This window comes from Psammomys obesus, unplaced genomic scaffold (genome assembly GCF_907164565.1).
Source record: "Psammomys obesus unplaced genomic scaffold, mPsaObe1.curated_primary_1811, whole genome shotgun sequence".
NCBI classification, from domain to species: Eukaryota; Metazoa; Chordata; class Mammalia; order Rodentia; family Muridae; genus Psammomys; species Psammomys obesus.
The window spans coordinates 1,853,889-1,870,360 of NW_026586816.1; the positions used below are offsets into that span (position 1 = coordinate 1,853,889).

Here is a 16,472-nt window from a genome sequence, read left to right on the forward strand (position 1 = left end):
ATGTACTTAAGGGTCACCGTTATTTCTTGGGAAGAGACAAAAATGTATCCACTGATGCCTGCTCTAACTTCACATTGCAGAGAAGGGCAGAATGCCCATGCTTTTCCCTCCCCAGATCAACACTGGCCACTACTGGGCAGAGGCCATTCTCCTCTGTGTGCCACTGTGAATTTCAAGAACTCAAGTCACCTGTGGTGACTATATAAATAGAAGTTGATAGACTATAATTTTAAGTTTTAATGTTCATGATGTTAAACAAATGAGACTAATTTCAGTTAAGAATCTTTATCTATAAACCCTAAGTTATAATGTAAATAAACTTAGAATTGCAGAGCTTTTACAAAGCAGACATTTATTAACACATTAAACAGTTTTATTTAGAACTTCTAAAGAAACAAATTCAAGACAGTTCTTCCAGTAGGTAACAAAATAATCTATTGTTTAAATTCCTTCTCATCAAGATGACTTTATTCCATAACACAGTACATCAGCGGGCAAGTTTGTTCTTCCCATTAAAATGGTCATGTGCCAATCACGAGGCTTTTGCTTTGTTTGTTTTTGTCTGTAAACACAACTAGATTGCCAGGTCACAACCAAATGTAAATTATTCAGCCCTGAACCTTCAAGAGCAAGTGGGAAGTATTACCAGCACCTGGAACACCCTTTGGTGGCTTCACCAGCTACTTGAAAGTGTTACCACAAAGTGAGCGCTGGGGAAGAAGCCTTAGTTTCTATCAGAATGTGATCTCTCATCACCCTGAACTTAGGGTGCCTTCCTCTTGGAAACCAGAGTGTTTTCACAGCAAATTTACTAAGTTAAAAAGAGAAAGGGAAAGCAACTAGAAAGCATAAGAATTCTTCCTTTAAGGCATTCTTAATGTTTAAGGGTCACAGGTGGCACATGTACACATACCCAACGCCTTCAACATCAGAAATAGCAAATGCCAAAAAAATGCATTTTTCATCTGAAGTTTGCTGAGCAGTAATTAAATCCAGCATGAGAAAGCCAAAGGAACATTTGAGACATTCCTGGTTCTTTACGATCCACTTTTTAAGGCATAGAAGTTGAGCGTGCCAAGGCTTCCGGTCCCCTCTACATCAATGGTTCTCAACTTTCCTAATGCTGACATTCTTTGATACAGTTGTTCATGTTGTGGTGACCCCAACCATAAAGTTATTTTCGTTGCTACTTCATAACTAATTTTGCTACTGTTATGAATCGTAATTAAATACCTGTTTTCTGGTGGTCTTAGGCAACCCCTGTGAAAGTTCATTGAGAACAACTGCTCTAGATTCTTACATGCTCCTAACGAGGTCAACCTGTAGCAGATACTAGTCTGTGTCACCTTCCACTGTGGAAGTGAGTGCTTCGGGGACTTTGGACATTATAAAAAAGGCAGAAGTATTCGAGGTTTGCCAGACTCATTCATTGTGCTGTTGGTGAAAATGTGATCAAATGCTCTGACACCGCCACTTCATTGCTTATACTTCTGCAAAAGGGACAACTGGTTGCTAGATTCTTTGGTAGGACAGCTTTGACTTAATCTGATTTAGGGAATGAACTGAACAGCCACAACTCATTCCAGGTTGAATTTCATGACAGACGCCTTACCTGTACTCATGCTAAGATACTACACTGAAAATGTTCCATCTGCCATTTTCTTCTTTTCATGCCTCCAAAAAGGGGGCTGGGGAGCAACAAATGGAATCATCTGCTTCCTTCAATTCCATTCTAGGGTCCCCAGAACAAATCTTACTTGCTTTCAAAGAGCTGAAAATAAAATAAGTGGTCCCAAATGTACTTTAACTGTAGAAAAAATGCCCTAAAAGGACCAGAGTGAAGTAAACACACATGGAAGTATAAGGCAGGGTGAGACCAGGAGACACAAATAACACTTTCCCAAGTTAGGTCAATGCTGAGTACCTGTGATTAAGACAAGCAGTGGTTTAGACATCAAGAGGATCAAGCATTAGTGTGATTGACATGTATGGCCACACCAGGGTTAAACAAGCTATGCTAACTGCCATGTTTGCTGAGGAGATAGATGTAGCTGAGATCATGCAGATCAGAGTGTTAACAGGAAAGCTTTAAGTGTGATATAGACGTGCAAGGTCATGGATTTTGGGGAAATCTGCAAGGCTAGGCTAGCTTACATCTTTGCACAGACAAGTTTCTTTTCTGAGCCCCTGGCATCACCTGAAATACAATAGTCACACACTCTGCTTGACACACAACTTCAAGTTCTCACTCCATGTTGGCCAGCGAGGGAAGGTGTGCAGGCATTGCGCCTGTCTGTGGGGTCAGCTCACCAAGCTCACTGATGGTAGTGGTAAGCAGAGCATCCTGAGACACCACTGCTTTGCAAGCAGTGTCTGTAGAACTGTTCTCCTGCATGGCAGGCACATTACCTTGAACTTCCAGTAGGTTGTTAAAATGGCTATTTTCACCAAAAGATAGTAATCTATCTGAAAGTTTGGGTGATGCATATTCATCATCAGGTTGTTCTGTCTTATGCCCTTCATCATTCTTGAGTGAGCCATCTACAATGACAAGGAAAGACTTCCATGGCGTATTCTTATCGTGTATCTACAAATAAAACAAAACATGAGTCACTGCATGGGTCTCTTCTCAACTTAAAGATACTTATTAATAACACATGCATCTTTTAAAAGAACAGCTCTCTTTAGGACCAGGCACCACGGCACACACTAAAAAATTCCATAATCCTAGCACATAGGAGGCAGAGATGGGAGGATCGTAAGTCCAAGGTCAGCATGGACTACAATATTAAAGAAATTAAACAAAAGATCCCCCTGTCATTTGAGTCTTTCTGGTGAGCCACCCCTGTACTAATTACCAAATATCTGCCCTGTACAGCAGCCGCTGCTTGGGAGTGGTTAGCATAGGCCTGGCTGGGGAACCTCAGCCCTCCCCTCACTTGCTTTCAAACATCACTTACTGAGGTGTGCCTCCGGAGAGTGGACTTGTCCGTGAACGTCCGTCCACACGCATTGCACATGTATGGCTTCTCTCCCGTGTGGATGCGATGGTGGCGCTGGAGCGCATTTATTTGAGTAAATTGCTTCCCACACTGGTCACAACAATAAGGCCGCTCTCCTGAACAGAAGAAAGATGGAAACTACTCAATGACATCTTCAGTTGACTTTATTGAAGTCCGATACACATCTGCACACCCAGGGTAGTCTGAGCACTCCCAAAAGGTCAGGTTACATTGCAACGACTCAAGGGCTACCTGGTAGAGGCACCAATTTACTCTACTACCATACCCAAAAGCTTATGACTGTACCAAAAATAGGTCAATATTGTGTGTATAGCTGAATGACAAACAGCCTGTGTGTGTGCACATATGTACACTAATATAGCATTCTCTGTCCCTGTGTATATCTGACAGATAGGGATCCACACTCAGGCTGTCACACCACAGGAAGCTCTGTGCCCTTTCAGTAAGCCCCATGCTGCAAAGACTGTCCCCCGTTTGCATACTAAAATGCTCTCATTTTTCACTTTGTCAAAACCAGAAATTGGGCCTACGAAGTGGTTCAGTGAGTAAAGGTACCTGCCACCAAGCCTAGGGATCAGAATTCAACCTCACGGACCCACATGGTAAAAGGCAAGAACCAACTCCTACAAGTTGCCTTCTGACTTCCACACGCCAGAGCACTTAAGTCACCCATACACATACATGTAAAAATAAACTTAACTAATTAAAATATATGTAATTAGCCAGGCAGTAGTCCCGCATGCCTTTAGTCCCAGCACTTGGGAGGCAGAGGCAGGTAAATCTCTCAGTTCAAGGCCAGCCTGGTCTACAGAGTGAGTTCCAGGACCGCCAGGGCTACACAGAGAAACCCTGCCTCAAACAAACAAACAAACAAACAAAAACATAAGTGATTAAAAAAGAAATGTAACTTTATTAGTAATTAAATGTTTATTAATAAACAATTTCATAATAACATTAATAAATAAATAAATCACAATAACAAACTATAAACTCAAAAGTATAAAAAGTGAGTAGGAAGCCAGTAACCCTAGCACTTGAGGTGTGGAGAGGAGGATCAGAAATTGATAGTTATCTGGGCTACATAGCAAATTCAAGGACTTTGAAAATCTTATCTCAAAAGAGAAAACATAAAAATAGGGCCTATGAATTAATGTAGTGGTACAGCATTCAGACAGCACACACAAGGTTATATGTTCAATTAAAAGCCCTGGAGGGGATAAAAGGATTTTAAAATACTATCAAGTGTAACCACATTTTAACTTAAAAATTACTTTTAAAATGCCACTACAACAAAGTTTGACCATTTTTTTTTTCCTAAAGCTTTTGATTCAGAATAAATCTGAAATGTGCCTCACAAGGTCATATTTTGTTTGTTATTTGTTTTTTGTTTATTTTCAAGACAGAAAAGGTTTATCTGTGTAGCCTTGGCTGTCCTGAACTCACTTTGTAGACTAGGCTGGCCTCCAATTCACAGAGACCTCCCTGCCTCTGCCTCCCCAAGTACTGGAATTACAGGTGTGTGCCAGTGTGCCCAGCTCAAGGTCACATTCTTAAACTCAAGCTGCTCACTATTTTGAAGGTTGTGGGATCTTTATGGAACTGGCTACTTCCTGGTGGGCTAGAAGTAGCTTAGTAAAACAGACCCTTAAGATTATAGCAGCCCCTGGTTCCTCCTAGCTGTCTCTGGCTGACCTTAGTGTGAGGAACCTGCATAAACTCCTGCTGCCATGAACCTGGCTATGCTTTCCCCACGATGAGAGCATGAACCCTGTGAAATTCTGAGCCACTATCAACCCTCCCTGAGAAGTTATTATGGTCACAGTGACACCAAACATTCACCAAGTGATGTTCTAATAAAACTAAAACTGTGAATTATTGTCCTTGCCAGACTGAACTCTCCTCTGGCCCTATGTAGCCATACCTGTGTGGACTTTAGCATGCTGGTAAAGGGAATTCCGCTGGGCAAAGGTCCGAAAACACACTTCACATTTAAAGGGTTTAGATCCAGTGTGGATTCTATTATGATGTTTTAAGTACTCCTTAGAAGCAAAACTCTTGCCACATGTCTCACACATAAAAGGCCTTTCACCTACATGAAAAGATGAGACAAAAATACAAACAATAGAGGCATTAAAAACACAGGGAAAAGGAAGAGCTGGTCTTCTCTCTATAGCTTGGCAAGCAGCAGCCAATACTTTCTAAGTAAACATCAAACATGTTACTCTTGCTACAAGCGGTGAATATCCTAGAAAATCCAAACATTGGGCAAGAATAAATGATTATTGTTCAGGAGCTCAAATTTAAGACATTTAGTTACTGCAAATAAAAAAATTTTACAACTTTGGGGGTTTGTTGGATTATTTTCAAACAAGTGTTTCTGTAGCTCTTTGAGAAAAAGAAAAGTCTCTTTGTTAAAAGTAGAGGAAGTTCACAATGGGTTATTAAGTAACTTCTAGACTAGTGACACCAGTCAACTTGACTGGATTGCAGGGCAATTTCAGCTGCTCACTTTTTGTTGTTTTGGTTCTTCGTTGATTCTCCCAACTCACCCATACAAACATTAAAACACTGGCTTCCATAAAATTTTAATATATTAATAGTGGTATACAATGACCAACTCTAAATATGTGATATGACACCGCCTAACCTACAGCGTCCTCTGGAGTTCTATGTTCCAGTAATAGATGGTAACAACTCTTCTGTCTGGACTGTGCTTGAACCTTAGGCCTGTGTGAGTGCTCAGAGGTAAAATGTGTAGGCAAAGGAAGACCTGGGTGAGTAAGTACAGTCTACTATACGGGCTCCATAGCCTGCAGAGTTTACACCGAATTTTTCAGCCACAGGAGTACAACACTGCCCCAGAATAAAACCACTTAAACTTTCCCTCTCCTAGTAAACGATCACAAATATTTTTAGAGTGTAATCTCATATCTAAATGTCATTGTTTATCATGTATTTGCTCCTGGTTTCTCTCCAGGTTTTCAACAGTTGGCACTGCCCATGCTTAATTATTGACTTAAGCACAGATGTGCCCAGAGTCCTTCCTCTGAAGGGCCTTGTCATGAGCTGGGGCATGGATTTCCAGCCTACTGAAGCACCCCCCTATGGTTGGCCCATCATGTCACTCCCAGTTCTGTTATTAAACATAGCAAGAAGAGAGCTAATCACACAGCTTTTCTCAGATTTCAGATAATCTTTAGGATTATCTGAAACTCCCAAGAATGGACTTAGGGTTACAACAGAAGGAACTGTTTCATACCTCTACACATCTAGGACCTGTATGCCCCATTTTAGTGCCTAGTGGCACAGATCATGTACAGCAGCACTGCAGACAGCAGGTGTATCTGTAATTAGCTCTTCCTACATGGAAAAGCTGAAGCCTGGCTGTAGCCTGCACTGCTGTGGTGGATGACAACTTCTAATTAAGCAACTGCAGTTTTTTGTTTTTTTTTTTTTCCTATAGCTAAGAAAGACAGTCAATCACAAGAGCATGAGTATTTACCTGTGTGGCACCTTTTATGATAAATCAGCATGTGGTTCTGAGTGAATCTTGCACCACATTCATCACAGACAAAAGGTCTTTCCCCTGTATGAACTCTGAAAGTACAACATTCAGATGATAACTCAGGGTATATTTCAAAGGTCACTTTGCAATACAATTTCCAAATTCCTCTGTATTGTGCAAAAACCCATTTCCTCCAAGAGTGCTGGGGAAAACGACTAATGGGACAGATCAGGAGTTCAGCATACACCAGACAGTGGTGATATATGCCTTTAATCCTTGGGATTAAGCACTTTGGGAGGCAGAGGCAGGCAAAATCTCTGATTTTGAGGCCAACCTGGTCTACAGAGCAAGTTCTAGGATGGCCAGGGCAAGATGGAGAAACTTTGTCTCAGGGGAGGGGTTCACCATACATCCCAACACAAATGGAGTTTCTGTGCAAGACCCAACAGAGTGATATCTCCATTTAGTTCTACATACCAGAGTGGAACTTCCCACTAAGAGCTCCTACCTCTCTCCTGGGCTTTGGGCACTGGAAGCTGGAGACAGTGCCTTTGCACATTTTAGTACTAATGTATCACTTAGTATGTGAAAATCTTCCTCATTTGGAATAACCTCAGGAATTACTGTTGACAAAGTACCATGTGACCAAACATTTCACTGTCATCTCCTTAACATGACCAGTCAGTCTAAAGAGAAAATCTGCTCTTAAATTGCTGAGAATTACACAGGAATATTTTAGTTTTACAACCAGCATGATGTAGCAATCAGTCATGATCTGCTGAAAGCCTCCTACACAAGTACTTTGAACTCGGGCAGACTGAAAGATGACAACCACCATGTTCTCTCCTTACAGTCCTAGAGAGCAAAGGTAGACTACAGTAGAAGATTCAACTGTCTAGAAAGAGAACATACATACTAAGAACTACAACATAACACATGTCTTTGATACCAGTATTTGGGAGGGAGAAGCAGGCCCACCTCTGAAAATTCAAAGCAAGCACAGCCTACATTGCCAAGTTCCAGATCAACAGGGACTACACAGTGAGACACTGTCTAAGACGGTGGTTCTCAACCTTCCTAATGCTGCAAACCCTTTGTAATACAGTTCTTCATGTTGTGATGATCCCCAACCCTTATTTTTGCTGCTACTTCATAACTGTAATTTTGCTAGTAACGAATTATAATATAAATATCTGATAAGTAGGATGTCTGATATATGACCCCTGTGAAAGGGTCATTCAACCCCCAAAGGGGTCACAACTCACGGGTTGAGAACTGCATGGTGGTGTACACCTTTAATTGTGGCACTCAGGAGGCAGAGGCAGGTGGAGCTCTGTGAGTTCAAGGCCAGCCAGGTCTACAGAGTGAGTCCAGGATAGCCAGCCAGCGCTACAAAGAGAAACCCTTTCTCAAAAAAAAAAAAAAAAAAAAAATTAAAAAAGTAAAACAACAATTACAAAGAAAAAACTATAAGGAAACCTAAATATAAGAGCTCACTATCTGAGCCAGGTGGTGGTGGCTTACACCTTTAACCCCAGATCTCAGGAGGCAGCCAGGTCTCTGTGAGTTCAAGAGCAGTCTGTTCTACAGACGGAGTTCCAGGACTACACAAAGCTACACAGAGAAACCCTCTCTCAAAAAAATTAAAAATAATAATAATAAAAATAACAAAATAGCAACAATAAAAAGACAAAACCAAAAAATATTCACTGTCTACTTATAATCTGAAAACAATTAGAAAGCATCATTCAGAGGCTGGCCAGATGACTCAGTGACTAGGAACATTCGCTGCTCTTGCAGAGGACCAGCATTTGGTTCCCAGCACCCAGCTGTGACTCACAACCACTGGTTACTTCAGTTCCAGGGTGTCTGACATTTGCCTTCTGACCTCGAAGGGCAACAGGAATGGTACACATTAATACATTCAGGCAAAACATCATATACATAAAATGAATAGAGCTTTAAAAAAAAAATAGAAAGTGTTGCCTGATTCTTAGATCCTAATTTTTAGACCAACCAATAAATGGTACTTTCCAAGCCCTGAGGACAAAAAGAGCACTGGAGAAAAGTCCAACAGCACTACCTATCACCTCACAGAACCTCAATCAAACTGAGGGAAGAAAAAGCCCAGCTCTTGCTCAAGTACAGAGTACCATGAGACCTCAGGCCACCTAGAGGCCAGGCACAAAGCACCCAGAGTCCTGGATGGCTCTGCAGTGCCCTGATCTCTCTACATGGGAGGAAGGGCCAAAGGGTCTCTCTGAGAGGTTGAAGAGCCCTTTCCCTGACCCCCACCTCCAAAGAGGATTCAAAATTGCCTCAATTTCCCAAGTCTTAGATGGTACCAGTTGGGAAATGAAGCTCTATAGACAAAGATATGTTGGTCCAAGTCCTAAGGCCATGTGCAAATGCCCAGGGCACTTCAGCACTTGGGAATCCATGTCCCTGCATGCAGGCCAGCCCTGCTTCACATAGCAACTCTCCCAGGCAGCCGCACCTCATGTGGGTCTTGAGCGCCGAGGGCTGTGAGAACTTGGCGTCACACTTGGTGCAGCCGTAGGGCTTGTCGCCTGTGTGTGTGCGTTCGTGCAGCCTCAGGGCAGTCTTGGAGCTCAAGCCCTTGCCACACTGGTCACAGTGGTGCCGCTCGCCACCACCCTCATGCACTTGAAGCACATGCCGCTTCACGTCCTTCTTGCGCTTGAACTTCTTTGCACACATTTCGCAAGGGAAGTGGCGCTCACTGCTGTGCACATGGCGCTGGTGACTCTTCAGGTTGCAGCGGTTGGCGAAGGTCTGGCCACAGGTGTCACATCGGTACACCACCTCGGTGGCCACACCATGGTGGTACTTAACATGTTTCAGAAAACTCTTTTCATAGAGGAAGGACTTCTCACAGACTGTGCACTGGAAGTTATTCTTCTTCTTCTCCCCATCCTTCCCTTCTTCTTCCTCCTTCTCTCCATCCCTTTTCTGCATGCCTTCCTCCAGTTCCACACTAGCAGGGCAAGCCTCACTTTTGGAAGCTGGCTCTGTCTCCATCTTCTCATTGTCTGGGCTTTGGTCCTGGGGACACCTGTTATTCTCTGCAGCTTCCTCGGCACTTCTCTGCTGTTCTCGGAGCCTTCTTGTATATTTCTTTTTAGGGATTTCCACAAACACCTTCTTTCCTGCCAGCCTCCCACTAGCTCTTCTGATTTTAGGGTAGGGAGGCTTAGCCACATCTTTCTTCTTGTCCAGTTTCTCCTTGCACTTCTTGGATGGCATTTCTGGTGAGAGGCCATTGCCAAAGCTCTCTATTGGGTAGTCAAGGGACTCCACAAGGCCATTGGAGTGAGCATCCTCCTCTGGTACAGTTGCTTTGGAGCTGGGGGTCACACTCACCTGGGGGCCACTACTGGTCTCCACCTGCTGAGAATCAGAGAAATTCTGCAATTCCAAAAGAACAGACTCTAGCATCTGCTTCTTTAGCTGAAAGCATGTTTCAGACAGGTCCAAACACTTTAGCTTTTCAGCCACTTCTAGCATCCGCTGCACACGATCTTCTTCTACCTGTACCCTGGCAGTATAGACGAACTCCAGAAAGGAAGCAAAGTCAACAACATGAACTTCTTTTAAGCAGACATTAGTCCTGGTACCATCTGCGTTCTTCTCATTCAGGAACACTTCCTTAAAAAACTTGCTGGTGGCTGCCAACACTGCTTTATGGGCCATGAAGTCTTCACGGACACCCTGATACTCTACACTTACTGTAACGTCACACAGATGGCCCAAAAGTTGGAGCTCATGCATCTCATGCAGAAGGTTCAGTGGTGAAGATTTGGATTCCAGCAAAACTGTGCCACTTTCCATCTTCCTTCTAAAAACAGCTTTGAAAACAAAAGCAAGAATTGATTAGCTCACACATGAAAAATCCCTGAAGAAAAAGGACTTGAAATTATGAGGGTTACATTAGTTCTTGAGAAGAAAAATAGTAACTGACAAATCCAACTTTTCTCATTGAAAGATCTAAATCACAGCTAGATGTGGTAGCATGCATCTATAGCCCTGCAGAAACGGGAAGACCAGGAGTTCAAAATCAGTCTCAGCTACATGACAACTTTAAGGCCAGCCTGAATTATACTGTTTTGAACCCTATCTCAAAACAACAAAAGCAAATAAAACACAAAGACAAGGTAGGAGAGATGGTTCGGCAATTAAGGACAAAAACAGATCTTGCAGAGGACCGAAATTCAATTCCTAGCATTCAGACTTGATGACTCACAGCTGCCTCTAATTCCGGTTCCAGGGGATCTGACTTATCAGATACCTGCACTCACATGCACATACTCCAACAAAGACATATGCACATTACTAAAAACACAACGAATCTTTAAAGAACCGCACACACAGACACACAGAGTCAAATTACACTTCACCTCTTAGCAATTTCAAGAGTTCCAGAAAGGCTTTTGTGAGAAATATTCTCATAAAAACAAATGCAAGACTTCCATCCTCATTCACAATATCCTTAAACGCCTGGTACATTGTATTACTCTCCTGAAATAATTCAAGTTCCAGAGCTTTTACAGACTGTGCTACCTTGAACAGGTTAGAGCCTCTCTGAACATTCACTTCCTCCTCTTGGAAGGCCCAGTTTTCCTGAGACTTTATGAAGAAAAATGTAGCATACCTTTCCAGTTGGCCTGACATTTGCTGGCTCATGGTGGGCTTCCTACACAACCTATCAAGGTACTTCTGGACCTCTCCCCTTACAGGTGACAAGTTAGTAAGATAATTGGTTACCTGGGAGTCTTGAACCTGAACCTTGTGGTCCTGTCTAGGTTCAACTATAGTTTCTCAACACACCCCTCACCCCAGCCTCACCAAACTTAAGATGTTTCCCCTGCAGTTGCCATGTTCCCCAAGATTCCCCTCCAGGACTCTAAAATGCTAGTCCAACTTCCTGTCTTCTGCTCGGTGGACATTTCTCAGAGTCCTCTGTTGCTGAATCTAACTTCCCTTCCCAGGTTCACTTTGGTTTCCGAGTCTCCACCATCGAGAGCACTCCCTGATCTCCTTCATCAGAGCCTAGACATCACCTTGGAGTCCATGGGTCTGCCAGGACTTGGCATTTTCTCTCCATTTCATTCAAGAAACCACTACCCACAATCCCCAGTCTCAAACACAGAAAATAGTCTCCTAGGGAGTACAATTGTAATTCAGCACCTGTGGAATGCCTGAAGGGGACTCTATAGGAAACATAGGAAACACTACCTACCGACCAAGGAAGATTAAACAAAAGAAATAACTGGGTTAAGCGCGACAAGCGGCAGTATTGCAGAGCCAACGCTCTTCGGAATCCCCATCCCAGCCTAAGGACAAAGACTGCAGACCCCTCTTTACCTGATGCCCATATGGCCAGCCTTACTTCCTAACATCTCCCCCTGGCCCCTCAAGATAACTCGGGAGTCCTACCAGGAGACCTGGCAGACTTCTCCACCAACCAAGAAGGCCCTGAGCAGATTTCCCCGATTACCTCCCATGGGAGCAGACACCGGTCAGGCGAGAGGCTATTTGTGGCCCGGTGTCAGCTGTGTTCCACTGTCATTGGCATTTGGTTGCCTCTGGGTGAGCCGAGCATCCTCACCAAGGTCGCTAAGTAGCCCAGGGGTTCGGACTCGTAGGCCAGGCCTCCAGGAGTCACTGCTCTTTGCAGCCTGCCCACCCTACGGGGATCCTGGTTCTTAAAGCCCTGGTGGCTGTGGCCTCTCTGACTGCACCACGTCCGCCTCCACCACAGCCACACGGAGTCCAGGACCACCAAGGTTCCTCCAAAGCCACAGGGAGAACGAACTCTTGCAGCCAGGGCAGGGTCCGGCCTCCAGAGTCAAAAGGGTCTAGCCATCCCCTCTCGGCCGGGGTCCTTGCCTGCCCCTAGCCCTGTGCCTACTTCCCCGCAGATCGCCGCTCCTAGGGACAGCAGGCAGAGGACAGCCTGGAAGACAAACTAGTCAGCAGCACACTCACCTCGCAGCCTGTGCTTCCGCGGGACCCGTATCCTGGTCCAGGCCCGCAGGAACAGCTGGCTGCAGGGTCCGCGGATTGGTCGCCACGAGCGCGCCCCGCCCCCTGACGGGCCCTGCCCCCTCAAGCAAGGAAGGCGCTGCACGCTCACGTCCAGCTGCAGAGGCGGTTCCGGCCGTTGCGTTGCGTGTCTTACGTGAGCTCGGGCAGGGCGATTGGCTAGCAGTTCCGGGATCTGTCACCGTCGTCAAGCCTAGGCCGCGCCTGCGCAGAAAACAGCAACGGGTGTTGGGGGCGGGGCTGGTTGTTGGAGTTGGGGCAACATCCAGCCAAGCGGGTGCCTTCTTGTCCTCAGCCTGTCGCTAGCTTGCTGAAGCAGAGCATCCAGGCCCTCCTGTGTGCCGTGTGGGCAAAGTCTTGGTGTAGGGCTGAGGCCGTGCTCGCTGTGGCCGAGTGGGAAGGCTGGCGCAGCCTTGTCGTCTTTGAATGCTTCTGCTCTAAATCCCGCCCTTGTTCTGAAATAAAACCTGGTCATTTGAACGCACCGCCTTAGACTTCCAGTTACCGGTAAATGTTGACCGTGCTTCATGCGTTCACCCACTGCTAAAGCTTTACGAAGAGGAAACCAGTGGCCTCCCTATTGCCACCAGCAAGCAAGACCTCTTTCTGCCTCGGAGAATAGGTCTCTGGTCACTCTCCTTTCTTTGAGCATTTAGTTCAGTGAGATAAGCTTTCTCCTGTCTTTGAAGACCCTGTCTAGGCTGTGGAAGCTGTCTATTTGAACTAGAAATGCCCACTGAGATTGACAGCTCCTTCGGCGTCGCAAATGCCTGGCTCTTAGTTTAAACTAGCTCCTGCTGCAAAGAGGCAAATCTAGTCCTTTGAATTAAGCCAATTACCTGAAATAAAAGTTGAATTAGAAAGTGAAGTTAGTTTAAACTATGTATGACTTTAATATATAATGAACATTATATCTTGAAATATATCTTTATATGTATATGTGTTATAAGCCATAACTTTTTTGCTACACAGAAGAATGAAATTTTGTTTTGTGTGACTTAGATACCATTTTGTGTGACTTAGAATAATGTAATGCTTGCAAGATATGTTAAGGCGCCAAATACAAGGCAGCACCTGTGAGCTACGCAGGCTTTGATATGTTAATAAACCAACCCTAAACTGTGAGCCCCTTAATCTTTATAACAGCGTGGTATTATGGAGAATGTTAGTGTGAATAAAGTGAGCATATTCAAAAGGTAACTTTTCTATGTGGAAGAAAATGAGGCAGAAAAGCGTTCATACTCTAGCTCAGCTGCTTTATTGGAACAGTGAGGGGGGCAACCTTTCTGTGGGATAAAAGTTTGAGTGCATTTAGAGGGACTAGTGGACAGGTATATATACTTACACACTTATGTGGGCAGCTACCAGGAAATTCTCTCTCTCTCTCTGTCTCTGTATGTGTGTTTTGATACACAGGTGTATTGTTTCTGCACATGGAGCTGAAAGATCAGGAAGGAGCCAAACAATTCTTTATGGCTAGTGGCCCATCTCAGTATAGCCCATCTCAATTTCTCTCATCTGAGAAATTACCCAACAGTATGTACATCCTAATTGCCAAGTACCTGTAAGTGTTGCAGCTCTGAAGGGAAAGACTTGTGCTTCGGCAGGATCAAACACAAGCAGTGAAGGGAAAAAGCAAAGATGTCGTGCGCACAAACTCTTCCTACCAGTCAGTCATTCTGAAGAAGTAAACTATGTGTTCACTTCAAGGCGTTTGTTTTGGGGTAACCTTGGGAACATTTCATGCACTCCTTAATAGGTGACTAGCAGGGTAGATAACTACCGCGGGTCACCTTCTGGAACGCCCAACAAGCCGGACCACGTCCTCCAGTTCGTGTTGGTTGGTGTAGCCAATTTGCGCAGCGCTCTCCTCTTCCCACAAGGAGACTCAGGCAGCGGATGGGTTCCAGGTCACGTGGCATGGCGCTGTGTTTCGCCAGAGTCGCTTGCAATTGGTTCTGGGTGGTCGCGGACTGATGACGTTACACCCTCAGTCCTAAAGGTAGGGCGCAATGGTGGGCCTATCAGGGTTAGAAGTGAGACGCTGTGGTGGGCCTCTGATGTCTTGTGACATTCCCACCAAGCTGCGTAGCCCTCTCTAGCACTCGGCCGCACTGGAGGCTCCACGCGGCACGGAGGGAGAGCAGGGCGGGCGTGGGTATTGAGGGAGGAACCGCGCAGCGCCGCCTGGGGTGACTTTCCCGATGTGCGTTTCCCAGGCTTCAAAATCCTGCCAGTGAAGTTACTTTCCAGTGCGTTAATTATGGGTCAGTTCAAGAGCTGAGTTTTAATAGGCCACAAGTCTTCACTTGCTTTACATTTGGGCAGTCACTCAACCCCCCAATGCACCCCCACCTCCACTCCCCTGTACACACTCCGTTCTTAAGCTATTATCACAAGTGCATTTGTTAATCACAAAAAATTAAGGTGAGGTGAATGTGTTTTTGTAAACCTATTTCCATTTCTACGTTGAAATGTTCTCGCAGATTGCAAAACCCAAACATTCATCTCTGGCTCTTTAAACACACTGGAGGACTCGTTTTTTAAAATTACATTGGAAGATGATCACACGTTGGGAAGATCAGAGGACAACTTTCCTTTTCAGGTTGTTGGTTCATGTGTTGGTTGCGGTAATTGAACATTAAAATCCTAGAAGCCAACAGCTGTCTTTAACTTTGGATCTGTTTCTAGAATTTTCATCTTAATTTCATATTAAATTCACAAATCAATTACCTTGTCAGTAATAAGCGGAACATCTTATAATAAGCAACACACCTTGAGTGGTTCTTAAGATGTCTGTACTGTTTGACTCATTATCTACAAAGTGTTTGTGCTTTTCTGATTGCCAAACTCAAATATTTCATTTGAATCATATCACATATAAAGTCTTTTCTTTATTCATAAGGCTGCACAATAATCCCCCGTGGTGGCAGGCAACATTACAAATTTAAAAATGTATCAGTGAACATTTAGAATCCTCACTATTTTCATATCACAAAGGATGCTTGAGATAACTTTTAATAGCCAGGTGTGGTGGCACAGGCTAATCTCAGCACTTTCAGTGGGAGAACTTTTTTAAAAGACTGACAATAAACAAGAGGAAGGAAATCACAAAGAGCAGAAGGCAACTAAACTGAAAACAGAAAAATCAATGCCACACGGTGTTTATTTGAAAACTCTTTAAAATTGGTAATTCCCTATGAGAAGACAAACATTACTGATGACAGGAAGACAGGTTTCTAATACCAGTACCGTGGGAGCAATTGCATGTGCTAGTCATGGGACTGGGCAGAGTCAGAAGGAACATGTGAGCCTAAGCATTCCAGAACAGCCTGGGCAAAGTTGTAAGACCCCATCTCAGAAGCATCACTTGCTGTACTTACTGTTTGTGTTCACTGTATGTCCTGTGATCAGCCATAACATGACCTCACTGGTCAAGGTCTTGTGTTTGCTCACAAATCTTAGTGAGCTGTGGATGCTGGAGCCTGCCTCACAAGCACTAGGAATTAAGTTGACCAGATGAGTCCTGGGCAGTAGGATTTTTCCCCAGACTCCATGCCCTGTACCATCCTGGTTGCCCCAGAATAGCCAGACCTATACTACTAGCTTTCTTCTGCCCAAAGTCCACCAGAAAATGATTGGCAGCAAGTGGGAAGATGCCATAGCCTATGGATCAGGATCAAGCTTACCCACTTGTAACAAAAATTAATTTTACTGTATGGGTATTTTGCCTTTGTGTATGCCTGTGCCCCGTTGTGGGCCTGGTGGTCATGGAGACTAGAGAGGGCATCAGATCTCCTGGAACTAGAGTTACAAACAGCTGTGAACCACCATGTGGCTGCTAGGACCTGAACTTGAGTTCTATGGAAAAGCAGCAA

General features: G+C 44.4%; 1 protein-coding gene across 4 annotated transcripts; it reads right to left on the bottom strand.

Moving 5' to 3' along the window:
* Positions 1-335: 335 nt before the first annotated feature.
* On the bottom strand, positions 336-12,595 carry Gzf1 (GDNF inducible zinc finger protein 1). 4 transcript variants are annotated; one of them, XM_055602669.1, is made up of 6 exons: positions 12,538-12,595; positions 9,026-10,397; positions 6,526-6,620; positions 4,945-5,112; positions 2,961-3,118; positions 336-2,587 (listed from the first exon to the last, which is right to left on the bottom strand). In XM_055602669.1, the coding sequence occupies exons 2-6, from the start codon at positions 10,378-10,380 to the stop codon at positions 2,246-2,248; spliced, it is 2,118 nt and encodes a 705-aa protein (XP_055458644.1). In that variant the 5' UTR covers positions 10,381-10,397; positions 12,538-12,595; the 3' UTR covers positions 336-2,245. The 4 variants fall into 4 exon arrangements, with proteins under 4 accessions (XP_055458644.1, XP_055458646.1, XP_055458645.1 ...); XM_055602671.1 differs by having other exon boundaries at positions 9,026-10,387; positions 12,538-12,577; XM_055602670.1 differs by lacking the exon at positions 12,538-12,595 and adding an exon at positions 12,158-12,513.
* Positions 12,596-16,472: the final 3,877 nt, after the last annotated feature.